Source organism: Dicentrarchus labrax, unplaced genomic scaffold (genome assembly GCF_905237075.1).
Source record: "Dicentrarchus labrax unplaced genomic scaffold, dlabrax2021, whole genome shotgun sequence".
NCBI lineage: Eukaryota > Metazoa > Chordata > Actinopteri > Moronidae > Dicentrarchus > Dicentrarchus labrax.
The window spans coordinates 6012772-6039936 of NW_026136713.1; the positions used below are offsets into that span (position 1 = coordinate 6012772).

General features: G+C 39.6%; 3 protein-coding genes across 8 annotated transcripts; 2 read left to right on the top strand and 1 right to left on the bottom strand.

Moving 5' to 3' along the window:
* Window positions 1-1630: 1630 nt before the first annotated feature.
* trmt12 (tRNA methyltransferase 12 homolog) lies at window positions 1631-5265 on the top strand. Of its 2 annotated transcripts, none has more exons than XM_051420833.1 (7): window positions 1631-1813; window positions 1995-2172; window positions 2267-2465; window positions 2551-2701; window positions 2792-2901; window positions 3111-3268; window positions 4729-5265. In XM_051420833.1, the coding sequence occupies exons 1-7, from the start codon at window positions 1761-1763 to the stop codon at window positions 5104-5106; spliced, it is 1227 nt and encodes a 408-aa protein (XP_051276793.1). In that variant the 5' UTR covers window positions 1631-1760; the 3' UTR covers window positions 5107-5265. The 2 variants fall into 2 exon arrangements, with proteins under 2 accessions (XP_051276793.1, XP_051276794.1); XM_051420834.1 differs by having other exon boundaries at window positions 1995-2163.
* Window positions 5266-6221: 956 nt separating this feature from the next.
* Window positions 6222-18994, top strand: sytl4 (synaptotagmin-like 4). Of its 5 annotated transcripts, XM_051420826.1 has the most exons (18): window positions 6222-6979; window positions 7059-7160; window positions 8621-8811; window positions 10273-10488; window positions 11312-11421; window positions 11624-11735; window positions 11828-11995; window positions 12196-12310; window positions 12398-12488; window positions 12593-12690; window positions 13541-13633; window positions 14141-14319; window positions 14679-14781; window positions 15291-15452; window positions 17087-17192; window positions 17287-17395; window positions 17475-17683; window positions 18141-18994. In XM_051420826.1, the coding sequence occupies exons 3-18, from the start codon at window positions 8693-8695 to the stop codon at window positions 18287-18289; spliced, it is 2139 nt and encodes a 712-aa protein (XP_051276786.1). In that variant the 5' UTR covers window positions 6222-6979; window positions 7059-7160; window positions 8621-8692; the 3' UTR covers window positions 18290-18994. The 5 variants fall into 5 exon arrangements, with proteins under 5 accessions (XP_051276786.1, XP_051276785.1, XP_051276788.1 ...); XM_051420825.1 differs by lacking the exon at window positions 7059-7160; XM_051420828.1 differs by lacking the exon at window positions 7059-7160 and having other exon boundaries at window positions 18156-18994.
* Window positions 18628-26771, bottom strand: srpx2 (sushi-repeat containing protein X-linked 2). Its single transcript, XM_051420832.1, has 10 exons — window positions 26500-26771; window positions 23630-23707; window positions 23078-23269; window positions 22525-22701; window positions 22068-22191; window positions 21861-21982; window positions 21581-21760; window positions 21333-21466; window positions 21126-21247; window positions 18628-19685 (listed from the first exon to the last, which is right to left on the bottom strand). Exons 1-10 carry the CDS (start codon window positions 26546-26548, stop codon window positions 19505-19507), a joined length of 1359 nt encoding a protein of 452 aa, XP_051276792.1. The 5' UTR covers window positions 26549-26771; the 3' UTR covers window positions 18628-19504.
* Between the last annotated feature and the right edge of the window lie 394 nt (window positions 26772-27165).

Sequence of the window (27165 nt, forward strand, 5' to 3'; positions counted from 1 at the left end):
GGTTTGTGGTTACGTGTTTATGGCCAGTAGTAGTCAGGTAATTACATTTACACTGGCCATATAAGCTATAAAATATCCCCTGCTAAGTCTCATGAAAAGTGATTACTATGGTTCAATATTGGCTCAGCCCAGTCATACAGCCATTATAGCCTCCTTGTTGCACAGAGGCAAGGAGAAGACGCACAGGGGAGGACTGAACCATAAACGACCCGGAGAGGGAACCGAACATCCTTCACTCTCAGTCTGTCCTGAGGTTGGAGACCAGAGGTAGAAAAGCTACTGTATGTCTCCATCAGTCAGGATTGCGCCTGTTTTATATCCACCCCAGAGGAAGACATTATTAATACATGACCTGTCAGATGGTGCTTTGACCGACCCGCCAACTCAGGTTCAAATGTATCCATGACTGCATGCATAGCAGCTCAAAGTCAGAATTCAAAATCTTGTGCCACTTTTCATTACATAAAGAGAGATCAGGGAGGATGAAGTATTCAGATCTGACTGCCGGCAGAAACCTTAAGGGTAGCAGATAGATAGATAGATAACCCCCTAAAAAGAAAATGGTTTGACAGGAAAGACACAGGCCACTAATACCACATATACAATGTGTTAGTGTCGCTCAGGAGTCAATCAATTAATAAAGACAACCAATAAAGACCAATAAGTTTTAACATGATGTCAAAAAATTCATCCAGTATCCAGTGGGTACGGAAGCGTATTGCATTCACTTGAAAAAAAATGTGATTTCTGTTTTTCGGAGTAATTTTTTTTCTGAATTATCGAGATACTTCGAACTCCCGCGAGAACCTCCAACCTGCAGTGACTCATGTGGACCTATGGTGACTCCTGCCCGCACATTATATGCCCCATCTTCAACTATCTATGTATATGTTGTATGTATGTATGTCTAGCAGATCTGAATGGGCTTTCCTTCTGTACAACCGCAAAGTCCTCAGGTTCCTGCGTAGAGTCGACAAACTAATGATAATACCATCTATATGACTTAAAGACAGGACTATCTGCCAGTGTCTGAAACCCAGATCAAAGAATAACCTGATTGAACTAAACAAGTCGGTTATGTTTGTTTCCGTTAAATCAAACTCTCAATAAATGAATGAATGCGTCTATTGTTTCAAATGATCTCTAAACTCCGAAAAACAAACCAAAAAATAAATAAAGTGAATGCAATACGCTTCCGGAAATCCTGAAATACATACAAAATAAAATATTATATGATATTATTTTGGCTGCTGTGCCTGAATTTAATTAAGTTATGTTTCCTAGGGTTTGTAGTCTACCTTTGTCTGAATTTCTGCCCCTTACCACAAGATATTCTTATACAGACTATTATTACACGTTTTTTTTTTTGAAGGTTAACTTCATGAGTTTGAGCCTTTTGTCTCCATCTGTCGACATCAACGAGCAACTTGTCCAAACTGATTTCTGCCATTTTATAATTTAATTTATTACAGCTGTCATTCCCTAAGAAATATACAACACAAATAAAGCTATCATCTTTAAAGAATAAATCTAAATCTGCACTTTAATTTAACACATAGCCCCCCCTTTTTTTTTTCTTTTACAATAAAGTTTTGTATTTTGAAAGGTCCGTCCCGGTAAATAATCCGACTAGAAACGCGTTGTGTGTTGTTGTTGTTGCTGGTGCGGAGCTGCCGAGTACCTGTAACTTCTGTGTAGACTAAATTAGCGCTTTTGAACCGTAAAACATAAACCCAGTAGAGGTGTTTGTTCGGTGGTAAATGGACGGTGTCCCCTGCCTTCGTGTTTCTCATTGTCATGCACAACAGCTCAGGTAATCAGCCATCTAGTGAGGGAATAGCTAAGCTAAGGTAGCTAGCCGTTAGCATGGGAACCTTAGACATATTAATGGGAGCTAATAAGCACAGAGAGACTGTTTGATTAGCAGGTTACATGTGTTTTCTGTGACTGCCTGTACTTCTATTGATATCGGTTTTAAACGTCCTATCTTACAGGAAATGTCTGCAGTCCAAAGGAAGTCTGGACCTGAGTTTGTGCTTACTGAAAGACTCAGATGAGACAGTCCTTCTGCCCATCTTACCATCCTGTCTGTCGCAGCTCGATCTGCAATCTCTCAGATCCATGGTGTCTTCAGACAGTGCTTGTGAAATAGTTTGGAGTCAGGTTATTAAAGCTGAGTTTCATTTGAATACTACTAGCATCAGACAGACACTATACTGCAGCTTTAAAGGTTTGTTTATGTTGTTGTATGTCTATTCATCAACAGTCTCCTCTGCGGTCAAAGAAGGAGAGAGGACGGAGATGTGGAAATAAACTAGAGAAAATCCTCCAGGAGCTGTTGGAAGCTCATGGTAAAAGATGGACGGAGGAGCTGCGGGGGGACCTCCCTCGCAGCTTTCAGAGGCATGGAGACCTAGTCCTGATGGGAGACAACTGTTTATCCCTGCCACTGTGGAAGAAAATGGGTACAGCACACTTTTCTTTAGTACTAGGTGTACAAAACCTAATTCAGGAGGACATTTATTGATTACTATTGACATTTTTTTTTAGATCCACAGCTTTGGAGTACAGTAGCCAAAGGACTGGGGGCAAAGCGTCTGGCAAGGATGAGCCGAATATCCAGGGATGGGTTTAGGTCTCCCGTGGTCACCATGCTGTTAGGAGACCACAGCTGGGTCAAACATGTGGACAATAGGATTACGTAAGTCTTAATCAGTCATTTATTTGCTGTCGATTTGCTCACTGAGTCGGTCTTGGGCACCTTAATGAATACATTTCACCTTTGTTTCAGGTATGAGTTTGATGTAACCAAATCCATGTTCTCGGCTGGAAACATAACAGAGAAGCTCCGGGTGGCTGGATTTGACTGCAGAGGGGAGACTGTGGTGGATTTATATGCAGGTAGGATAACTAATAGAACATGTGTCCTGTATTATAGAACTCATACTGAGGACTGAGTGGGTTCAGATGTAATCCAGGCCCAGAAAACTGGCCCATCATGTTGCTTTTTATTGTGTCTGACCCTTGTGCTCTTCAGTAGTACTTCAACATTGTATGTATGTATGACAGGAATGTTTCTGTGCAACCATCACAACTGTATATCGTTTCAGGTATTGGATACTTCACTCTCCCTTATCTGGTTCACGCGGGCGCCAGTCACGTTCACGCCTGTGAGTGGAACCCTGACGCAGTTGAAGCGTTACAGAAAAACCTTGTGGCAAACGGGGTGTCAGACCGCTGCACTGTTCACCAAGGAGACAACCGACAAGTAACGTGTTTCCATATGCATCACATACTGCTTATGTGACATGTATTGTTTACACACAACTACAATATTAGCTCTGTCTTAATACTTCACACCAGGGATGAAAGTGTTGACTTATGCCCTCTAGTGGTTGTCCTAGTTCAACCTTGTGATTTTTATGTTATCAGTAACTGCACAAAAGAAAACCAATAAATGTAAATATAGATATAGTGGAAAATATAAGTTGTATTTCTGAGGTAATACTACACTAAATAATATATAATTCAGGGCATTGTTGTGGTAGAAGCTTAACTGTTACATTGTGTCTATCACTGTTGTCATATATCTTTTAGACCAGTGGTTCCCAATCTTTTTTCTTAAGGGACCCCTTTTCTATCATTTAGTAAACTGATGACCCCAACATATTTCATGTTAAATTGAAAACTGTACAATGAAACCAAACAGTGAACTTTGGGCAGATTATTTCCTGTTTAGGGAACTTTTTATATAATTTTCTGTATCATTTATTTTTAATAATTTTATTTTGAACAATCCTACTTTATTTAATAATTTTATATTTAATAGGCTTCTTTGTTTTTAAAATTCAGAGTTTTCTTATCCCTGGCACTCGGCTATTGTTAGAAAATTTACTTTAAAATGTGCTTTACTTTATATTTACTTTTCTTTTTTATTCTTTTTTTTTTACTTAGAAGATATAGGCCTGCTTTTTTTTCATTTCGTTTTCTTACATCTTATACCTTAAAATGAAGAAGGCCTCCCTCCATGAAGCTTTGGCAACCTCTGGTCGATATATTTATATATAGATATATTTAATATATGTTTTTGACATCACATGTGTTACCTCATAACAGTGTGATGAATATTGACTTGTTTTATTTCTCTGCAAAGAGCTTGTACATATTATAACCCTTTTTAATTAGGTCATAAAATTTTAATTTATGTCATAAAAAAACCACAAACAAAAAAACAAATCAGTAGATTTTTACTTGATATCTGGGATATCTGCCATTTTGACAGTTACTATTCTTCGAAAAAATTGCTCCCAAAGCTGTATCATCAGTGTATGAATGTCCCTTGGTTTCCTTTTCTGATGAGCAGTTGACACATTGTATGTGTGTGAGTGGGTGAATGTGTGTTACATGTCTTGTAAAGCACTTTGAGTACTATAAAGACGCTGTATAAGTACAGTCCATTTACTATAACTATTAATGTGACAGAGACAGACTTCATTTCAAAGTCTATGGGTATTTTTTGAAGAACAGATTTCAAATTGGAGTACAATGTCAGGATGCAGCAGAAAGTTGTATAGAAAACACTTTAATCTAACAACATATAAGTGCAGTCTGGTTTTTTTGTGTTTGTTTTTGCTTTGTCCTTTGTCTTTGTAAAGTCCAGTGTGATTGCAAGGACATCTCTGGCATCACAGCAGTGAAACATTTTTTTATTTTACTTTTATTTTCCAGCTCCAGCTGTGTGGCATTGCTGACCGAGTAAACCTGGGTCTCATCCCGAGCTCCGAGGACGGCTGGCCTGTTGCTTGTCGACTGCTGAAGAAAACAACCGGTGGCATTTTGCACATTCACCAGAACATCACCTCACCATTACCGAACACGGCAGCCGTTCCAGCAATCGATGATGCCACCCAGAGGGTTTCTGGGAAGACGCCTGACAGAGAGGTGTGGCGGTCCTGGGCCAAAGACACAGCAAACCACATCACCTCTCTTTTAAAGGACGTCACCGGTGCACTGTGGAAGACAAACATCCGGCACATAGAACACGTGAAGTCATACGCGCCTCATATCCACCATATTGTTCTGGACTTGGAGTGCAGACCATCCTGACAGTATGACATTCATCATATTAATGTGCCACTTTACTCTAGAGGAAGAAATAGATAACAGTGTGGTCCAGAAGTTTCTAATGCAAGCAAACACAACCCTATCTGGTTTCTATGTTTTTATAAAGCTTTATTTATCCAGGGCAGGTTCACTGAACACGAATGCTGGTGTTTTGTGTTTTTTTTCTCTCTAAGAAACGCCCTGCCTCACACTCATGCAATTATAATCCCATCTGGAAGCTGCCAAGCCACAACCACAGCCTTATCTGTTGGCCACTGGACAGCTGTGGTTTAGGTGCTTTGCTCAAGGGCACCTCATTGTTGTGTTATGCTCACTGAATTTCCCTCGGGCGTTGGAGCCCTCGACCCTCTGGTGGTTGGCCAGAGATGACTCCCATCCACTGCTCCTCACTCTCACATCAGCATGCTAGTAAATACAGGAACTTATAAAACCAATATTATGACTTGTTGATCTACAGGATTCATGTATTTGTATGGTTGTACAGATTAACCTTTATGGGAACATTTTAATGCACCTAATATAAACATATAGTGCTAATGTCTTTAGAAGTTTAGGAGGCAACAGCTAATTTTTGCAGAAATACTCACAAATACTACATAACAGTTTCACTTCTGAGCTAAAGACAAGCGGACAAATTAAAGGAAAAACAGAATGCAGATGCTTCCATACAAGGGGTGCACGGAGGGTTTCCTGAGTATGGAAATGATGTGAATCATATGATATGGCCTTCGCAGTCATCAGGCCTGAACTCAACTGAACAGCTATGCTAAGCTTTTGGACCCAAATAAGGGAATATCTTCTGGATGAATGGTGTTAATCCTTTCGTAGAAATCTATGCCAAGGATCACTGAAGCTGTTCCGGCAGCTCGTGGTGGACCAACATGTTACTTACACAGTCAATATGTTTTTAAGTGTGGTATTAATCATCTGAACTATAAAGTCATCAGAGCTATCCAGGGCCAGTTCTTGTCCATTCTCAGTGAAGCTTGATATCTCAGTATATAATATAAATACAAAGAGGTAGCCTTAGGCCTCATGCACATTTAATTACTAAAAACAGCAAAGTGATCATGTGTACCAACCTCAACATTAATATTTAAATCAACACAGACTACATAAATAAGGTGAGAATGGGTAGAAGAGACCATGTACAAAAGGTTAAATTTATCTCATACTGACTTGTATGTGATGTAAATAGGATTTTAGAACCACCTCCATGAGACCCAACAGGCTCTTATTATAGGCCTAGTTTTTATTTGCTTTACAATGTGGCTCTAACATAGCTTTGCATACACCCTGACAATAAATGGCTTAGTGTATAAAAGGGAACTACACGGACACACCATCTGTAGTGTCTTTGTCTCCCAGTGGCATTTACTACTCACTATATTTGTTTATATATTGTATTTATCACGTTTACTGTGATATTTGTTACTACAGAGGCAAGAAAAAGTAAAAAAAAAAAAAAAAAAACAAACCTGCACTTCCCGTTTTTCCAAGTTTTTTTTCCCAAACTCATTTAATTCAAAACTGTCACGTAACTTTTTGCGTGAGGAAAAACAGGGAACAGATAATTATTTAGCCGTTTCAACGAGTCAAATTTTCCACATGCAGTCCTCCTGTGGTAAATAGACCTGAGGAAATGCACCTGTCATGGAAAATGTGGAGAGGCGCTCCTGTCTGTCTGCTGCAAACTTTCCTTATCTTCCGGTACTCGGGACTCCTCTGACATAGCGCACAAAGTCAACAGGTTTGGAGACGGGAGGCGAGAAGAGGAAGACGTGGGGGAGAGAGAGAGAGAGAGAGAGAGACACACAGGGACATGGTCACAGCCGACAAGGAAACCTGTTTATAGGTACACATTATTTTCATCCTCTCGAATGCGCTGCTAGCATGTCTGCCACTTTTTAACCATTTTTGTTGTTTTGTGTCAGGAATATCTCGCTGTCGCCCGTAGTGACACAAGTCGTGTAGCGGGAGAGAGAGAGAGAGAGAGAGAGACGGGGAGGGGGGGGGACGTCGACTTTTAACAACAGGTGTGTGTCGTTTACTTTAATTATAGCTCTATTTTGTATCATTTACCCAAACCATTTTAGACTTATCTACGCAGTAAAATAATTGAATCGTCTTCCCAAGTGTCCTGTTAGTCGCATAAAAACTGTTGAGTGAACGCCGTTGAGTGAATGTGGAGTAACGTCAGCTTTAATTTAATTTAATTTTCAGTTGCTAACGTAAGTTAACGTAACGTCAACGGTCGACCGTTGGGGTCGCAGCCGTTAGCATGTCATCGTTTAACTGTATGAATCTGAATTTGATCGTTAGTTCATCGCGGATTTGTGATCTTTAACTGTGTTTGAATCAGCCATTGTTGAGTTTCATGTTTGTTCAATTCAAATGAATTCCGTTCATGTCATCTGCGGTTTTACAAAAGCATCCGTGCCTGCTGTGCTTACCACACTTTTATCTTTATTTTGTCTTTTTAAAGCTCCCTGTGCAGTGAATGTGTCATCTGCCACAGACGCATGCGCCATTTCCTTTAAGGTTAAGTTTTAGACAAGTTGCCCTGCAGGTATTATCAAACTCCTGCTGGAGATAGTTGGCCCCGGTTGGCCCCAGGCATTCAAACAATGAGGAAAAAAGGGCGTCAGGTTTGGTTGCATGCAGTTTGGAGTTGCTGATTAGCTACTGAACAGGCACATTTCCCCCTCACTTTAATTTCCTTTGTGATAATTCAACAGGAGCATAAAGTTTCAGATGGGAACAAGACAGATGACAGGGTTGATGCTGGGCTTATACAAATAGCTAAGCTGACAAACTCCACCCGGTTCTCTGTATCCTTAGAGGGTGGGAACTGTATGTAATGACTGAGTCCGTGTTGTTTTTGCCCGTCTCATTCAAAACAACCTTTCACCCGGGCAGAGGCTTTCTGTGGGATTTTAGCATCCTGGTTCCTATTAGTCATCTATCATTATTTTTGAGGAATGCTAGGTTCAGCCAAAAGCTTGTACCCAAGTTATTGACTGATTCCTGTCCTCTCATGAAATGGAAAACATTTCTAAGGGTCAGTCTCTCTCATGGGAAATTAGTTTTGACTGATACATACAAGGAGCGTCCAACTCTTGTACTCAAACTATCGTCAGAAAGTCGCTGCGCTGAGGTTTCACTGCATGGAGGCCCACAGGAACAGAGAAATGCCACTCAGTCAGTCGTCTATAATTCATTTGATTAGGATCACAACTGTTTCTGCTTGTCTGTAAATTAATCACCACAGGACATCAAACCACTGAGTTCCTCTTTCTACTGCAGAGCTCTTCTTGGGTTGCTTAAATGACAGCGAAGAAGAAACAGGCCGATGTAGTGGTAGTCAAGATTGCAGCTCACCTCTGCAGGCGTTTCTGATGTTTAGTCTTCAAAATAATAGGTTTTGTCAGTATTTGAAAAAACTTTTTTTATATCCCTTTTTTAAAGTTAATTTCTGATATTGTGTTGTCTTCAGGGATTTTCTCAATGCGACAGCGACTGAGCTGAGCCAGCTAACCTGTGCTAAGGGTTCTTGGTTAAAGGCACAATGCCCCAGGCTGAAGACATGATCAACCTGGGCTTCCTGTCGGAGTCTGAGCAGGAGCTGATCCTGGAGGTGCTGCGACGGGACGAGGAGTTGAGACTGGCTGAGGAGCAGCGTGTGCGGTGAGAAGAGAGAACCTTGTGTTAATTGCACTAAATGGTTAACTTACTGTAGTTTCCCCAGTTATCATTGATAAAGGTACCAGAAGATGTAAGGTATTCCTAGTCCACTCACAGATATTGAACAACCTCAGTACTTTTTGAACACCATCTAAAGTGTGTCCATAGAATCAAATCTTAGTATCAAAAGTTGGCCTCAGCTTGGTCAGATTTTTTGTTTTGTTTAATTATTCTTTGACAATGATGTTTATCTATGTAGATTATAATTTCATTTTCTTTAAATTAAGGCAGAACATTGCTGCTTGCATCGAGACATTACACGCTGCATTAAGTAGTTTGGCATATTTTGTCCAATGGAAAAAAATTAAAAGCAATCAAGGTTGGGGAAAAAAAGCATGGTTTTGTTATCAGTACTGATACTCAAGTATCTTACTTACCAGTATCAAAACATTCAAACGATACCCAGCCCTAGTTGCTGGTTTCCAAAGGCAAATTTACACTAGAGGCCATGCAGTCGACTACATAGATACAACATAGCTCATATCTTATCTTGATATACAGATATTTGTGTTGCAATATGCTCTGCTTTGACTCAAGCCTGGGATTTAATAGATATGATCATTTAAAAATAATGTAAAAACCAATGATTAAATCTTCAAAACTAGGTCCTAAATGTCTTATATTCTAATATCTAGAGGTAGTGAGTTCCACAGTTTAGGAGCATAAAAACAGAAGCTAGAAACCGGTGAATTGTGTGGATTTTTTTTTGCATTTTTGCTTAAGAAATAAAATACATCTGCATTTAAGTTTCTGTTAATTGATTAATCAGCTAATTGTTTCAGCTATAAGACATTTTGCATTTGACCTTCGCATTTCAAAATGTTATTATTGTAATTTTGATTTCAACCATATAACCAGCCCATCATATAGCCTAAAATATCTCCTATAAAACACACACACACATTGTTGTATAAGTAAGATGTACAATGTATTTCTGTGCCTTTCATGTTGTTTGTAATTGTCCTCCTCCTGTGGATGACTGGCCACGGTTTTCTCCAGCTACTTTATATGTAAATCCCAAAAATGAATGAGGTATGTCTTTTTTTTTTGTTCTAGTGAAATTAGGTCATCAGCAGCAGGAGTAACAGCATATTTTGTGGGGAATTTGGTAACAAGTACAAAAGGTCGCAATATTTAAAATAATTTACAGACACTAGACCACTGAATAATAATAATAATCCGACTATTAATAATAATAATAATAATAATAAACTTTATTTATACAGCACTTTTCAAAACATAGTTACAAAGTGATTTACATGGCCGGAACCAAGATTAAAAATACTCCAGGAGGTAATAAGGCAATAAGGCAAAATAATGTCAGAGAAATGAAATCTCACCAAAAACAACAACAAGTTTCTCAAAAAATTACTTTTTTTCTTATTTTTTTTCCATTTCCTTCAGGAAGTTGAAGACAGAGTTGCTGGATGTGAGGAGGAAAGGGGCCAAACGTGGCAGTGGAAGATACAGTCAGCGTAGTTGTGGCAGATGTCAGGAGCCTCTGAGTCGACTGACTGTTTTCTCCAGCCAGTGTAAGATGTGCAATCACCTCGTGTGCCGCAACTGCCGAACAGTCCTCCCCAAAGGATCCTGGCTGTGCAGTGTGTGTGCCAAAGAGTCGTAAGAGACTGTTTCGTTTATACTCTCCTCAAACTCATACTTTTCTGATTGCCAACAAATCCCATGAAAAAAAGCTAATTCAAACCTAGTGATGGCACTTAATGGCAATTTTTAAAAGGCTCAGTGATTTCTTTTCCTGTTATAGTAGTTTTAGACAACAGTTACTCAAACAGGAGTAAACTGTGCATTTATTTATTCAAAGGTAGATTAATAGACATTTGGTGCTATAATGAATGTCTTTTACGCAGAGGGTGTATGAGGAAATGAGTCTAAATAAACTACAGTGTCCATGTGTTTAAATAGCTTTTTAGATAAAAAAAAAAAAATGAGACAGATAATATCTGTGAGAATAAACTCAGGCTTAACAATACTTGTCAGTTGAATCCATTCATTGTTGGTTTTAATCAGATTTTTTGACAATTTAAAATATGTAAATATATAAAATCTTATTTTAAGGTAGGCCATCTTAAAAAGGATTTCATGTTTGCGGATAAGCAGCTACAGAGCAGAAAGTCTTTAATACTGACGATATAGTATAGTTTGTGTGTGTGTGTGTAGTACATAGTATTTTCTGCTTATATTGAATACATTTTCCCTTTTTTAAATGGGGAAAACATTTATTATGTAACAACCATTACTGGTCAACAAATATTTAAAATCTGGTGACTAATTGCTGACTCATAGATTTATCTTCTCTGGGAACAACACTGCTCATCAACCTTTTTTTTTTACCCTTTTTCAAATCTGCTATTTCACTGATTGAGTATAAATTCTGTTTAATTTAGACCTTTTTTAAAAAAAAAATGTTTGCATTGACTTCTAGGGATCTAAAGAAAAGGACAGGTGACTGGTTCTTTGATCAAAGGGTCAACCGTTTCTCTACAATGCCTGGACACGACCTAGTGAGAGTCTCCCTGAAAAAGAGGCCTCCGCGTGAGTACAGGAAGAGGAAGTGGGTATCAACTTTTCAGCCAGGAATGTAAACAGCTCTCAGCCTGGGCTGAAAGACATTCCCATATTCACGGGAATGTTCTCCCAGTTCAACAATAGAGGAGAGGAATATTAAATCCTGCAGTAACGTGGGTTTGTTTAACTGGAATGGAAATGTGATTAAACTTTTGTTGTGTGTTTATAGCCAAGAAGCGTGAGACAACAGGAGAATTGCTGTTGAGAAGTACTGAAATAAACCCAGATCTTCCCACTCCCATTCCTCGGACCAGGCAGAAAAATCAGACAACTGACAAAGGGTGCGGCGTCATTCTTCATCAGTTTTTTTTTTCAGTTTAAGAAATGTTAACGTGATAAGACTCAACATTCTTGTCATATTTTATTTTGACAGTCAGTCAACTCAGAATTCAGGATCAATTGGTTCAAGGGAATCATTTGAATCAAGGGAGGACATTTGGTCAAAGCCAATACGCAGTGATACAGAGTCTGCAGAAAACGCCAGTATAATTAGCAGCAAAACTGAGACTGAGTCTGGCCGTGCGACCCCCGAGCAACCAAGGTAAGCTCACCTGTAGTTATTCTAAAAGGTATAAACGTTACCTGCTAACTCCAAAGCAACAAAAACTTGCTGAGATGTCCCAGTTGCCTGTTTCCACATGGTGTAGGCACCAGATCACACAATTTGAGAAAAGGTTATTTTATATGTATTTGCATGTTAACTATTGTAGCTATAATTTAATGATTTGTATCATCACACAGGAAAGAGAACCGCTCAGTTCAGTCCAGCCCAACAGGATCCAGTGTTTCCAGCGTGACTGTCCCAGTCAAAGCAGATATTGTTAACATTGACAGCACCAACGCAAAAGCTAACACTGTACGATGCTTTCAAGTGACAGTCATATTTCTGTTTCAGGCCATTTTATCTGCTTTTCTCTGACTGTCCTCGTTTCTGTCAATGTAGGCCCCAGACGTTAAAGCGAACAGTCCGAGCCCAGATTTAGATGTTGATAGACTCTTCAAGAAGAGCATCAAGCGAGACCCAAGGCCTTCCGGTTAGCAACTTATGTTAGCATGTCAAGTGCCATTGTTTTTCTTCCAGAATTAAATGAAACACTGGTGTGTATCACAGCTTAATTTCTGGTCTGCATGTTTATAGCAGAGTATGTATCTACACTGGACCTGCGTGATGGATGTGACACATCAGAGGTCTCAATGGGCAACAGGAGCCGATCTGTACCAGGCTTAGATATACAGGTTAGTAATTAGCTGAAAAAACTCAAACTTCTGATTCTTCTTCTTACATACTGTTTCAACAGAAGTTAAACTATGTCCTCGGTGTAGGGACGTAAAGCTGATACCTCTATCATTTCTGTTTTTGTGATAATTTTTCAGCATCCCCAAAACTAGTTCTGTATATATTTCAGAGGCTGTTACCATGTCCAAGAATGACATTAGATATACCAACCAAGCAGTAGTGATAGTAAGAGCAACAGAGCAGAAAGTCTCCGGCAAGAAAGATACATTATTGAGTCTCATATACCAATGTATTTAATGACCTGGAAATTAATTGGGAATGTAACTTTTTTCACAGATTACCTGTCTTATTCACCTTCAGTATATGTAGTGAAAGTTTATCTTCAAATATGAAGATCTTTTTTAAAAAAATAAAAGTTACCTACTGCAACTTTAATTCTGGTTTATTGAGGCAGTTTTGAGGCTGTTTTAGTCTCTTCTGTGGTGGATTATTTCCTGTCTGATTAGTTGAAAGTCACTGCCAAATGAAGCTAGAAGAAACTCTTCCTCTGGTTCTAGGAGATAACACTAAAACGTGGCTTTTACGTTTGATGTTTCAGATAATGTAACATTGTTAGCCTGGCTGTAATTGTGTTAGCTAGTTATAGTTCAGCCTTTTTAAGCCTGTTGGTGTTGAAGGAGTACATTTTTCCCATCACAGAATCTGTATTACACAAAGAGAGACCCATCTCTGGGAAGTCAGGCATTTTTTGCTTATACATTTTAATCCCACAATCTTCATTTAACTGAAACTGTATAAACAGCTGTGTGTCTATAATCAGTCTTCTAAATGTTTATTTTGATGCTGCAGGAAGATGGAGAGGAGGAGGAAGATATTGACAGCTTGGTTAGCTTTCATAAAAGGACAATGGCTTCGAGCTCCTCCAGTTTGCATAGCTCAAAGGTAAAGTATTGACATTTCTCACAGCTGGCATTAGTCCTCTAAAGGCTCTTTGTAGAGCAGCTCATTATGTCTGAGAACGGAACTGATGTTAGATAATCTCAATGAGCATCTATAACCTCAGGATATCCTCCAGCAAGTTAGGAAGTGTAAAATTGATGTGCAATGTCTAACTAAATGTTTCTATAGTTACCAAAGCCTCAGGGGAAAGCAACTAAAGCTGAAGCCAACATTTCTTTCATGCTGTCATTCTGGATTTAGATCGACAGAAACATCCTGATCTCTAATTTGTTTGTGTCTGTTAACCCTTCAGCAGTTATTTGTTATGTTTGATGTCTTTGTTTCCATTTTATTTCTCTCTTTTTAAACTGTGATCTCTAGCATTAAGCCTTTGGAGCACGTATGTCTAAATATGATCTAAAAATCAATGTTTGCTATTAATAAAACAAACAGGGGTTGATTTAAATGAATGATTATTTATTCAGGTCAGGTGTATTTATGTTTCTCCAGAGTACACTGGGCAGCCTGATGAGCATTTACAGTGAAGGAGGAGACTTTGACAGCGTGGAGGTGAGCGGAGACGTTGTCTTCTCTATGAGCTACGATGAACACACCCAGAGCCTCCAGGTCTTCATCAAGGAGTGCCACGAGCTGGCCTGCGGCGATTCCTCACGGCAGCTTTCCAACCCGTAAATATTAAAAAGTAGCATATTTATAATCTGAAGCATTACAAGGCTTGAAAACACACCATTTGAAGCGTAGTTTGCTCAAACTTTTAGTGCAGATTGTGGCCTTGAAACAGACATTTTATCTACTGCACACACACCCCTCAGTGATGTTAACACAGCTTTGATCAGTGTAGATAAGAGGTTACTGTGTTTACAAAGTCTCAATAATCACATCCCAGAGGTGATCACTTGAGCTTCACAGGAAACTGAATGTCAACACACATTTTTTCATAGCATTTAGTCAGCAAATAAAGCAAATGAACAGTAGCCGTGCCCAGGAGAAACACTGTTTGACATGTATTTCTGTGTTTGTGTTTCAGTTATGTCAAATGTTACCTACTTCCTGACAAATCTCGCCAGAGCAAAAGGAAGACCAGCATTAAGAGAAACACAGTAAACCCTGTCTACCAAGAAACACTGAAGGTGATGGTTTGTAACTGGCACCTGTCTAACTGTACTGCTACTGCCGACCTGAATCTGTTGACTTAAAAACACTCCCTGATTAGTGACCTTGCGCCATGCCTGCTGCAAATAATGACCACACCTATAGAGACCTTAAAATTGATATTGACATTGCAGATTAGAATAGCTGCTGTCAAATATTGATTTTGGTCCCGTGTAGAGTCAGCTTAAATACTGTGACAAACATAAGTACTGCAAAGGAAATTAGCTGGATGAATCAATTTTGTAATGAATGATTGCTCTGTAAGTTTGGATTTGCTCTTTAAAGGTTAGGAAGAAGGAAGGTTTCAGATAAAACTTCCAATAAAATCTGAATCCATCTTCTGTTTAAATGTGCGTTCATGATTTATTTAAACCTCCCTCAGCTCCAGAGCATTAAAATTAAAATATAAGACTTCTCCACCACTGTATCAGGATTGAGACAGGCCTTTCATCCATCCCATCTTCTCTTCCTCGTCTTTCACCAACAGTATTCTATCAGCCGCTCTCAGCTGGCAACCCGGTCCATGTTGATATCAGTCTGGCATCATGGTCGCCTGAGCCGCAACGCCTTCCTGGGAGAGGTGGAGATCCCTCTGGACTGCCAAGACCTTGACTCCACGGACATGGACCGCGTGGCTCTCATGGCGAAGGTAGATCAGAGAATCTGTATTGTTTGTCTGAACTCCGTGTTAAAGGTTGCCTGTTGAGTTTTCTTGTAAACGAACAAAGTTTACTTTTACATTCAGCAATACTCCCCAAAATGTATTTTGTTTCTTTAAGGTCTAACAGGAAGAATTAATTCCTCATAAAAAACAAAGCTGTAAATCTTCTTTTTTCTTTCTTGTGGAGAAAAACTGCTTCATAGTGTTACTACAGGTCCAAAACTCCACAGGCTGTGTTCACCAAAGTGTTTTTTCCCAACTGAAAACACCAGAAGCTTTTCTGAAAATGCCCAGCTGGGAGCACTTGAGACTGTTTTTCCAGCTTAGACACTTTTGGTTGATACTGAATAACCGTGGAAGTGGCTAGCTGACTGTAACTGACTGCAGCTTACCTGAGAGACCCATGGCCAAATGTTCCAAGCATTATTTTTTATGTTGATATTGTGGTAGACCAGGGATGTTATCTGGTATAGACCTGGATACTGAGAAACCAGCAGTATTAAGTCCTCCTCCATTGCTGTTGTTCAGCACCTTGTCCCGCCCTTCCTCCACTGATTAGCCAGCTGAGTGAAAAATGAAAGTGACTAGCACAGCATTTTACCCAAACTTGAATACTTTTCAACTCTCAGTCACCAGAAAAAAAATCGTCTCAGTAGAAAATGGATCCCATTACAAGCAAAAAATATGCTTTGGTGGACACAGTCCATAAAGGAGGATGGATTTGTTTGTTTTTTTGTCTGTACATTATGTGAATACCACAGTGCAGAAAAAATTATGTTAACACCTCAAGGAAAAAGGAGTTTCCTTGAAGTTTCTGTTTACATTCAGTTTTTCCCACGGGGGGGGTGTGTGTGTGTGTGTGTGTGTGTGTGTGTGTGTGTCCTTTTAAGTCTAACAAATGTGTTTGCAAAGCTGATTTCCTGTAAAAGTTTATTCTGTATACATGTTTGCTAGGTAGTAGTCTTCTTCTTCTGTCTTTATTGGCGCAGTGCTGCATGCTGTAGTGCCTTATCATGTAAATCACTGAATTGGTGTGAAATAATTGGCAACTTTGACCTTGCTCTTGTGCACAAGAAAAAGGGGACCCACATAAAATATTGTTCCATAGCGGTCCTATAGGTCAAAAACTACACAAGGTACTTTTTTAAACTCGTAACCAGCTCAAAATTATAAATACTTTACTACGAACATGTTTAATATTATTTGGAATATTGTTTGTCAGAGAAAACAAAAGTCTGGCTATCAACACCTTTTAAAATGAAAAAGAGAAACGAGAAGTTCTCCAAAAAGGCTCATCCATGTTGATGCTAGTAGTACCTAACCATGCTAGTAGTTAATCTGGAAATATCCAGTCACTGAGAAACTTCTGTAACTCCAATGACCTAATTCAAAGGAACCCTTGGTATATACAGTTGTCTATGTCTATGTTAAGGGTTTATTAGTCTGTATGTTGTTTATGGGATTTATTTTCACCCTCCGTATTGACACCTGTATCAGCCTCAGCCACACAGTATCAGTCTGGCTTTAGTGTAGAGTCTGCATGTTAGTAAGGGTAACACGTTTGCTATATTGTTGTTTGGGTTTCTTTTGTTTCTTTAAAATGATACACTTTTCTTAATCAGGCAGCCTCTGCTATGCCGGCTTCCGCTTTTGCTCAGTACAAAGGAGAGTTGGTGATCTCCTTGAAATATATCACACCTAAAAAGCCAACAACTGAGAAAATCAAAGGTAAGGCTATGATAGGAAGACTGCAGCTCAGGCTATGTACACTTTGATACCCTTTGCTTTAATTTTCTTAGTGTGTCTGTCTTCTTCTCCTCAGGAAAAAAGGCAGTGACTGGGGAAGGGGGAGAACTGCACATTCTAATTAAAGAGGCAAAGAATTTGGTGGCAGTGAAGCCAGGAGGAACGTCGGATAGCTTTGTAAAAGGGTTAGTGATAATCTGTTCACTCGCTGTTTTCATACAAGCATTTCTCTTTTCAAGATTAACTGTGTTTATGGTTCTGCAGGTACTTGTTCCCAGCTAAGGCAAAGAACACCAAGAAGAAGACTCCAGTTGTGAAGAAGAATCTGAACCCCCACTATGACCACACATTTGTGTACAAGGACCTGGCTCTGGAGCAGCTGAAGGGGATGTGTCTGGAGCTGACAGTGTGGGACAGAGAGGCCCTGCTGAGCAATGAATTCCTGGGAGGAGTCCGTCTCAGCTCTGGAAGAGGTAAAAGATCTTAAATCCTAATATTCTTTTGTGTGTTACTTAGACTAGAATTGCTTTTCTGTGAGATCTCGTTAGACCTATTTCCCTAGTTGGTACATTATAGGTATCATATTGTACATAATAATAATCCACCTTTTATAAATGGCACTAAAGCTATAGGTGAACCGCTCCCAAGGTTTAATGAATGTCTTTGTTTGTTTCACCTAGGTTAGTTCAGATAGATTATTTTGTTTTTTGTTTTTGACTTTGCTTACCCTGAATTACACTGCTTCAGTTTATTGTCACAATTGCTCTTTTGGTAGTAGTAATTCTTTGACTTTAATTGCAATTCAGTGTTCAGTGAATCTTGGTTTGGGCACCAGGGAGACCTTTTACCTTTTTTATGTGGGCATAACACTGGAGGGAGGGTGAATTTAGTAACACAAACAGACTCCCTATGTAATCTTAACCCCTGCAGAAACTGTAAAAATAGGAAAAGAGGAAGTGCAGATGGACTCGGTTGGAGAGGAGAGCAGTCTGTGGGAGAAGATGATGCAGTACCCTGACTCGTGGGCAGAGGGCACTCTTCCACTGCGTTCTACTATGGCGAAGGCTACGGTTAAATAAGGACAGCACAGGCCTGGATCCTCCAAAAAAAATCCAGACTGAAATGGGGAGAAGCTGTGGGGTTCTGAGACAAATATAAGATTTTGGATTCATTTTTGCAAGAATATCGGACCAGAAGCTTGTCTACTGCAGTGAACCAACACACTGCTGATTGGCTGTAAGCAGACACAGGGTTCATTGGCCTGTTGAACCCTAAACATCCACTCACACCTGCTTCCCTGTAAGGGGTTCATCTTCAGCACGCCTCCCCGCTGACTGAAGACTGTAACTGTTGAAAATGTGTCAAAGCACCACAACACTAAACTCTGGATTTATTTTTAAGAGAAATTCAAGACGCATTCAATTCATGCTTTTTAATTTCCGGCTTTATGTATTATTGCAATTCAAAATCATGCATGTCATAATGTGTCACTTTTCTTTATAATTGTGTACAGAATTACACTGATTCATTTTAACATATTATAACATTTCTGGTGTTGTTCCCTACCAATTCTACTTGGTTTTATCTATATCATTGTATTTTACATTAATACTGTAAAAAATTATATTTATATACCTTTCTTAAAAAAAGCCTGAATTGAAATTATTAAATGTGTCTACTTGAAGATATAAATGTAGATTTTTAACTTTTAACTCATCATTGGAGTGTGATCAGAGTCATGTTCACGTCAAGGAATTCACCCAATAAAATTGGACAAAACCCAAGACATGCTTCATTGTCTCAACTCTGTTTCACTCAAATACCAGCTGGATAAAAAAATGATCTGTCCACTGGAGGGTTCCTCAGTAGTCTTTTGATGAAGTGGTTGTTTGGTTTTGGTTTTCAGTTAATATCAGATTTACTAACGGGCTCCTTGACAAAAATCCAAATCTACGTCATGCATCCAGCCTAATTTTATGCATCTATTGTTCAAAATGTACGTAGGTCTTTGTTTACTAATGTGTTTTACTCAAGCTTGTCTGCTCTATATTCTGTAGCTGTGGCGTCCATTTTCTGGCCCCTGTGCCTTTCAGCTGATTTGATATAAAGTTAAAACAGTGCAGCACTTCAGTGTTGTGTAGTGATCTCATTTGAACATTAGGAGAACTGCCTTCTTGTCCTCTTTTCCCTCCTAATGTCCCTCTCGACCTGGTTTCTGGTTGTTTGTCCTTCTTCATCTTGTGTTAGTAATACTGATGAGTTTATCACCGTGGCAACCAGAGAGGTTTATTAAATTAGTCACAGAAGTCCCTGTGGAGCTCCAGCCTCTCTCGTTCCTCTTCGTCCAGCAGGAAGCTATCGATGTAGGAGAACAGCTCATCCGACGCCATCGGGGTAATGAAGCGTTCTCGGTCCATTCCAAGCTCGTCCAGCAGCAGCATGCTGAAGTAGGATCTGGAGATTCTGAATGCTTGTCTACAGAGACACACAAATCAGCAGTTAGATTGTTAAAGGAACACTTCACCATCTCACACTTCAGCATTAAAGCAGCTGTAATGAACATTTTCTAATAACAATGGATTACATGACAGATGAATGTAATGTGAACAGGGTTGTTTAGTGACAAATCCACATTTAATTATCATCCAACTCTGCAGTTATTCTGAGCTCTATGGAGCGTTATAGTCTTTCAGCTCATTGTTTTGGTTAGGTATCTTTACTATTATGGTTCACTCTCAGTGCTCTCATAGTGTAGTTTTCACACACCAAACACTGAGATAAACCTACAGTATATTTACCTGTCCAGTATCAAACAACAGAGGGACAAAGTTAGCAACTGGCTGGTTAACATGGTGCAGCATTTAGCAGCTAAAGAGCCAGATACTTCTCTCAGGAGTTGGAGGAGCAAAAAAGGACTATATTTATGGTGGTATCTTTTTAACAACTTCCTTGGCCACTCCAGCTTCTGCCCCAGTTTGGTGTCAAATGCCAGATCAGTCTTAACAAAAACTCTATAGGATCTCTTCAGGCCTTCTGACTAAGTGATTGGTTTAAGTTCAATGAAAAAATAATTTATTGATTTCTAATGCCACCTTAAGATATGTCTAATACTAATGTGGCACAATAATGTTTTTGAGTTTAAATATCTTCATTTGATGGCTCTTCCAAGCAAATATTGATACATGTGATTGTTTGCAATTAAATAAACATATATTTTAGGCACCCATTAAACTCTCCATGTCACCCTCTTCCCACCATATGAATATTTCTCTATATCCGCCCTGCTCTGTTCAGATGTATACACTTCCCTCAGATACTGCTACCTTGTCTGATTGCCTACATTTCCCAGAGTGCTTTGTACTACACTCAAAGAATGTGCCTCAATAAACTGCCCTCACTCAGCTGTGGGATTTGTGTGTCAGTGGAGAAACTGAAGGTTAGAAAGAGATTTTCCAGTCTGGAAAAAGTGAGCAGTGCCCCTTACTCAAATTGCACATTGGGTGGAAAATCTATATCTTTGCTTCTTCTAAACTGAGTCCCTATAATCTTGTGTCTATGTGTGATACATAAAGGTGGATTTTAGAAGAATCTCTTACTGATTCTGGGAACCAAAGGCAGAGGTTTACTGTTGATGTTGTTCTGTCAGTCCGGTCAAACCCCATTACTGCTAGTCTGGATTTATTATGTAGCTATATTTAACAGTGTTAATCTTTCTAGTGGACTTTTAAAGTCAAAGTAGTCAGAGGCCCATTTTTATTAGGAGACTCTTGACATTTAGAAAGAGTGAGGAGAAACAACTGCTTACTGTTACTGAGAAAGGGAGTTATAAAGCCCTTTCAGGATGGAATTTTTCAACTAATTTTCCCCCAGAATGAAACTGCTGAATAACAAAGTGATGAAGTATCTCACAATTACCTCAAACCCTCGATGACTTCAGAGCTGAGCAGATTTTCTTTAATGCGACCCGTCTCACGAGGCGGGGAGCCCAGGAGCTCGATCACAGTTACATGTCGCAGGTCTAATCCACAGTCTGATTTCTGGTTAAAACAAAGAAGACAGATTGTGAGGTTCTTGTTACTGTTAGTAAACTGCCTTAGAAACCGCCATGTGAAGTCTCCTCACTTGTATCATGATGTTCTGCAGTTGGTAGTCTGGGTCAGATATGTTGGGTGCAGACATGATCAGCAACCTCCTCTTCTCATAGAACTGATCCAGGAGAGCGGAAGCTGTCTTTACATCTGGTTTAATCTCCATTGCTACAAACACACAAGGTAACAATGGCATCCTACATTCACACTCCTTCAGAGCATACACATGTTGTTAATGTTAATTTATGCATGTACAAAATCCTGTTTTTCATGCAGACTCACGAACACACTCAGCAGGGTTTCCGCCCCAGTTGCGGTTGAACTGGCAGACACGACTAGCTACGCCCCTCAGTTCATACCCTCCTTCACAGTGGTATTCACATGTTGCACCGTAGTTATTCCCGTCAGAGGAGCAGGTGAGGTAACCGTGCAGAGGTGGAGGTAGAGTTGAACATCTTCTCACTAGAGGAAGAACACAGTGGAAGTAAGGAATCCAGTTCCAGTCAAGTTAATGTGAAGCATTTAAATTCAATCCGTAAGTAAAAAAAAAAAAGGAACTTACCCTCAACACGCACAATAAACTTGCAGGCAGCTCTGTTCCTGGCCTGATCGTACACTTTGTAACGGATGATGTTTGCTCCTTCTTTAAAGTCGGTGCCTGGCTCCTGGCCTACTAATATGACTCTGCAGAGAGACAGGTACAGGAAAGGCAGAGTCTTTAATTCTAACTCTAAGTGAACGGGAAAGGGAAGCGGAGAAAAGGACATACTCAAGGGATTTATCAGCAGTATCTGTGGCAGCGGGGGGGTCCCAGGTCACTGTAGCAGTGAGTTTTCCGGGCTCGGCGACCTTGAGTCTGGATGGAGGACACTTGATCTTTGGAGGATCAGTATCTGAAATAAACAGTTGGAAAATGACAATATTGGACAATATTAGAGATTTTGCAAGAAGTAAATTCATTTAAAATGACAACATTGTTTTTGGATAGTCTAACAGTTGGAGAATATGAAGACTGAAAGACAGCAGTTCTGGACTCAGTCCAAAGACCAGAGGAGCAGGAAATAAGCTTGACTTTGTGTGAGTGTGAGACGAGACACATAGGGATATGGGCTGCAACACAGATGGCCTGAATTTAGGTCCACGTTCAGTAAAGTTTAACCTCTAGTTGACTGCACAACAGAGTTTAAACCTCTGGTGGATCTAGCAAAATAATAATTTATGTGTACCTGCACAAACTGGCTGTGCTCCACTCCACGATCCCCCATGCAGACAGGTACGAGAGTGTTCCCCCTCAATGCGATAGCCGGGATTGCAGGTGAAGTCGCACCTGGAGTCCACCACAAAGCCATGAGTGCAGGTGTATCTGCCGTGTGGAATGAGGTGCAGCACATGGCATCGCATCCCTGAAGGAACATCACCCCGCAGACATACACTTTGTTCAGGGTCGAAACAATCACAGAATAAATATATATCTCAGAGAATAGAATCATTTTCTGAAACAGCTGGGCACTGTAGGTTGTAGCAAATGTTACTCAAACCCCAGCAAACAGTGCATTTGTTAGGAACTACTTTCAGAAGCAGATTAATACACATTTTGTGCCCTATTGCAACAGTGTGGCTCATTTGATGTGTTTTTAATAGATTTCAAACAGACATGGAGATCTGCTGTATGGTACAGAGCAATAAGCTGTATCAGGTTGCACAGAACTGTTAGTAGGATCAATTAAATGTTGGTTTTCTGTTTTTTTATGGGAATTTAAAACCTCAACTCGCACATACTGCGGCAGTAAGCAGTCCCAGACCAGCGCCGGCTGGCGAGGCATTGGATTGAGCTCTTCCCCAGCAGTCGGTAACCTCGATCGCAGCTCATCTCACAGCGGGTGCCCAATGTGCTCCGGTAGGCGCCACCGCGAGGGGAGTGGCAGGTCACCTCCCCATTGGTCAGACTCGGAGAATGACACCAGTGTGGGTCTGCATTTAAAGAGTGAACAAACCCAAAACCTGTGTGAAGCACTAATGGTGGATAGCAGGACACAGAAGGGCAATCTGCCATTAGCTGGTATTTGGTCATTATCTGAATCAAGGGTCTAAGGATAGAGGGGGTTTGTGTGCCGTACAGATTGTAAAGCCCCTTATGGTGATAACTGGGCTGTATAAAGAAAACTGACTACATAGATCTCTTATCTATCTTCTTCACATCTTATTCTTCAATGCCAGAAATACCACAGTATAAATGGAAATGGAAACATGTCTGATAGTAGACAGAAGTATTGTACACTGTCTGATATTGTCAGCTCTAGTGTGTGTGTGTGTGTGTTTTTCCAGACGCACCTTTGTAGTCCAGTTGAGGAGTGTAGTCTTGTTCTACAAAGTCATTGTAGGTGTCATATACTATGGTCCCAGAGCCCACTAAATAAAAAAAAAAGCAGTCAAACATGTGGAACCAGCAAGATGTCAGATGCCAAACATGGTTCTCAAACATTATGATTCACTGAGCTTCTGTATCAGGATTGTTATATATAGGTCACGCACAGGCAGTCTGGCATGCAAATGACTCTTCCTAAACACAATCTCTTTTCCATAACTTCCTGTCAGGTTTCCTTTAACATTCCAGTCCACAGACACCTGGATTAGTAATCAGTGATGCTGATGGGAAAAACATAGTGATCTTACAAATGGCATAAAGATTGTGTTGCTTTCTTGTTGGGGTAGAGAGGAGTGTAGATATGAGTACAGAGAAAGCATGTTAGACTGTTTTCTGGCCTTTAAATGGACAATAGCTTCACTGCAAATTAAGGCCAACAGCATGTTTTCATTACTCACTTGGAGATTGTCCCTCTTACTCATCTCTTTTCATGTAATAGGCTGAAGGGCTTGCATACTATATGGCCTTCATCCTGACTTTCTGTCTCTGAATCAGTCTTCCTGCACAATAAATCCTCTTTACTGTTATCCTCCTTTCTCAGCAGTTGTGGTTCAGGCACATTATCCCTTCTTTTGAAATCCCAGAAAATGACTCCATGTTTATAACTGAGTGCCAAACTTTCCAGTGTGTCAACCTCCACCCCCAGCTCAAGTCAATTCCTGTGCTGCTTCCTCTCTGGCACAGTTTCCTTCAACCACATTAAGTTCACTTTCACACAGTTTCTAATAATAATGATGCACTGCATTCAGACTCTTCTGGAAGCTGCTTCAGATTGTCCCAGCGATGTGTGGATTAAACATATCGTCAGCGTTTTTCTCATAATGAGCCAGATGTTCCACTCAGTAACATTTCTCCAGACTAATATTTCCCAAGTCCCCCTAACAGAGAATTAGTCACAGAGGAAATAAACAAGCTAAGATCATCAGTCTGATGCTCTGCACTGCAGGGATCAAGTAGAGACAGACTTCTGGTGACATGCACCATCATGCATATGGCAATTAAAAATCTTTAATTTGAGCAGCTAAAACTACTGCAGTGCTGAAAAGAATCACATTTACTCAAGAGCTGTACTTGAGTACATTTTTTAAGGGACTTGGACTTTAATTGACCATTTTATGCTACTTTATACTATACTATATACAGTATGATAATACATATTAAATCAGTGGTTCCCTGCAGTTAGTTTATGAACCCTATCAAAAAAGCACAGTTTCAACTAAGTCTTAGTCATTTTCTAGATCATTAATTTTGTCTATAAAGTCTCTGAAACTATAATTTCTTATAAAATGACTATAAAGTCTTTGTTGTTTTGTCTGACCAACAGTCAAAGATATTGATATCTTGAACGACAAAGAAGAGCATCAGATACATGGAACCAGAAAATGTTTTGTGCTTTAAAAAGTTATTAAAATTATTATTTGATTTCTAAAATACTTGCAGATTTAATCATTTAATCAACTAACTGTTGCAGCTCTGTCTCTGCCTCTGGTCATGTTTTCAGATGTTTATTGAGTTGTTAGAGAGATTTCGTCTGCAATGGTTTCATTTAAATAACTGTTTGAGGTCCATTTAAATTCATTGAGATTTGTGTGGCAGAACTTAGTTTTTCTTCATTTTTACTCCATCCACTCCGTCTTTTTTATGGATTCTATTCTGCTCTTATAATTGTATTTTGGTCTTCTTTATTTTTATATTTAATAACATTTTGTGTATCACGACAACCATTTTGGTATGTCTGTCAAAGCACTTTGTAAACTCTGTTTTTAAAAGATGCTATACATATAAAGTTAGTATCATTTGTATTAATCTTGTGACCCTTTGGAGGGGCCCGACCCCTAGGTTGGGAACCTCAGGAATAAACTACTAAACACTATATAAAGTAGTTTTTTAATAATTTTACTAAAGCAGGATTTTGATACAGAACTTTTACTTGTGATGTTTTTAGATTGTTGCACTGAAGGATCAGACTACTACTACTAGGGGGTGTAGAATACCAAGACACTGACACACACTGTGCATCAGGCACCACTCACAGTACAGACTTTACCACGGAGACACTGTACGCTGTAGCAGGGTGAGTCACACCAGAGGAAGGTGTATCTGTTTGAGTTACCATGTTAAAGGCTTCTTCTGTCTCTAATGACAAAGGTGAGATAATGACCAGCATCCTTACAATCACTCTGTATTATCACCTGAGCTTCTTCAGGGTGAATCTCAGGTCACGTGATTATCTTGCAGGATTAAACGAAGGCTTTAGCACACTTGGTCCCTAAGGGGGTCTCCTCGGTAATGAACAGGCAGGGATTGGAGCTGAGCTGTAATTAAACTGACTGGTCAGCAAGCAGGGGAGCACCTGAGGAGGAAGGCAGCTCGACTGCAGCTTGTTTTAAATTCATTTTGACTGGATTCTGTCCAGTTGCATGTTGGGAGATGTTGTGAGAAGGAGCTGTATCCCCCAGCTCTTCATTCCTGCAGGGAAGAGTGGGCTCCATTTGCATTCATCCAGTCACCTCAAACATTCAGCACATCTGCGTCTAATACAGTTGTTATTACTGCTGAGATGAAGGTATTTCCCAACTGCAGGGACGGGATTTGTATGTTTCAGTGACTTCCCTCTAACAGTCATATTAGATATATATTTTTTAGATCATTTTAGTAAAGATTTACAAAGAATTAATGCCTGACTTAACTTAAATAATATCCACAAACAAGAACACACAACTAAAGAAATGATTTTAAGGGGTTTTCCTATAGTTTAAATAACGCAAAGACTCACCTGTGAAGTATAAAATGAACACAAACGCAACAAAGGGGCTGAGAGGCATGTCAGAAACGCACAGAAGACCCTCCTGGATAGAAAAAAGTTTTTACTGAGCAGGTTGGTTCAGATCCCAGAGACCAACAAAAAAGTTATATTCCGGATAAAGTCCACAGCCGGTTGGACTGACGGCTGAAAACACTTAAATGTCCCCACTGAGGACAAGAAGCGCTCCCGTCAAGCAGACACTCCGCACTTTCTGTAAAACAAAGATTCTTTTTAGTTCATCATCAAAGTCAAAAAACCACTTGGTGGCGCAGTCGGACTCCTCATGTTTGTGTGTTTCCTCCCACCGCTGCATTAAACATGATGATCGAGCCATTATATAAAACCCCACCCCCACAGCTCATAAGCCTTGAGAGTGAAGGTTATTGTAGGCTGCAAATGAAAACATATAAACCCATTCAGAAGAATCATTCTCTCTAATATGATACTACTGAGATCAGTGGTGGCTTTAATGACTTATTATACATTTTTAATTCTCCTGATTACGATAGATAATCCTATAGTAAATTATATTGTCCTGATGATATTGTTATTAAAGTTGTTAAGTTCTTATAACAACAACAATAATAATAATATATAATATCCTTTATTTAGCACATGTTTACAAAAGTGTTTTAC

Excerpts from the sequence above, each read along its gene's own strand:
- srpx2 (XM_051420832.1), bottom strand. The coding sequence starts at position 26,548 with ATGCCTCTCAGCCCCTTTGTTGCGTTTGTGTTCATTTTATACTTCACA. Across the intron at positions 22,702-23,077 it reads TGGGACTGCTTACTGCCGCA|GGATGCGATGCCATGTGCTG; the intron begins GTATGTGCGAGT and ends ATGTTCCTTCAG. Across the intron at positions 21,467-21,580 it reads AAACCCTGCTGAGTGTGTTC|CAATGGAGATTAAACCAGAT; the intron begins GTGAGTCTGCAT and ends GTGTGTTTGTAG.
- trmt12 (XM_051420833.1), top strand. The coding sequence starts at position 1,761 with ATGGACGGTGTCCCCTGCCTTCGTGTTTCTCATTGTCATGCACAACAG. Across the intron at positions 1,814-1,994 it reads TGTCATGCACAACAGCTCAG|GAAATGTCTGCAGTCCAAAG; the intron begins GTAATCAGCCAT and ends CCTATCTTACAG. Across the intron at positions 2,702-2,791 it reads CATGTGGACAATAGGATTAC|GTATGAGTTTGATGTAACCA; the intron begins GTAAGTCTTAAT and ends CCTTTGTTTCAG.
- sytl4 (XM_051420826.1), top strand. The coding sequence starts at position 8,693 with ATGCCCCAGGCTGAAGACATGATCAACCTGGGCTTCCTGTCGGAGTCT. Across the intron at positions 11,422-11,623 it reads CCTGAAAAAGAGGCCTCCGC|CCAAGAAGCGTGAGACAACA; the intron begins GTGAGTACAGGA and ends GTGTGTTTATAG. Across the intron at positions 12,311-12,397 it reads CCAACGCAAAAGCTAACACT|GCCCCAGACGTTAAAGCGAA; the intron begins GTACGATGCTTT and ends CTGTCAATGTAG.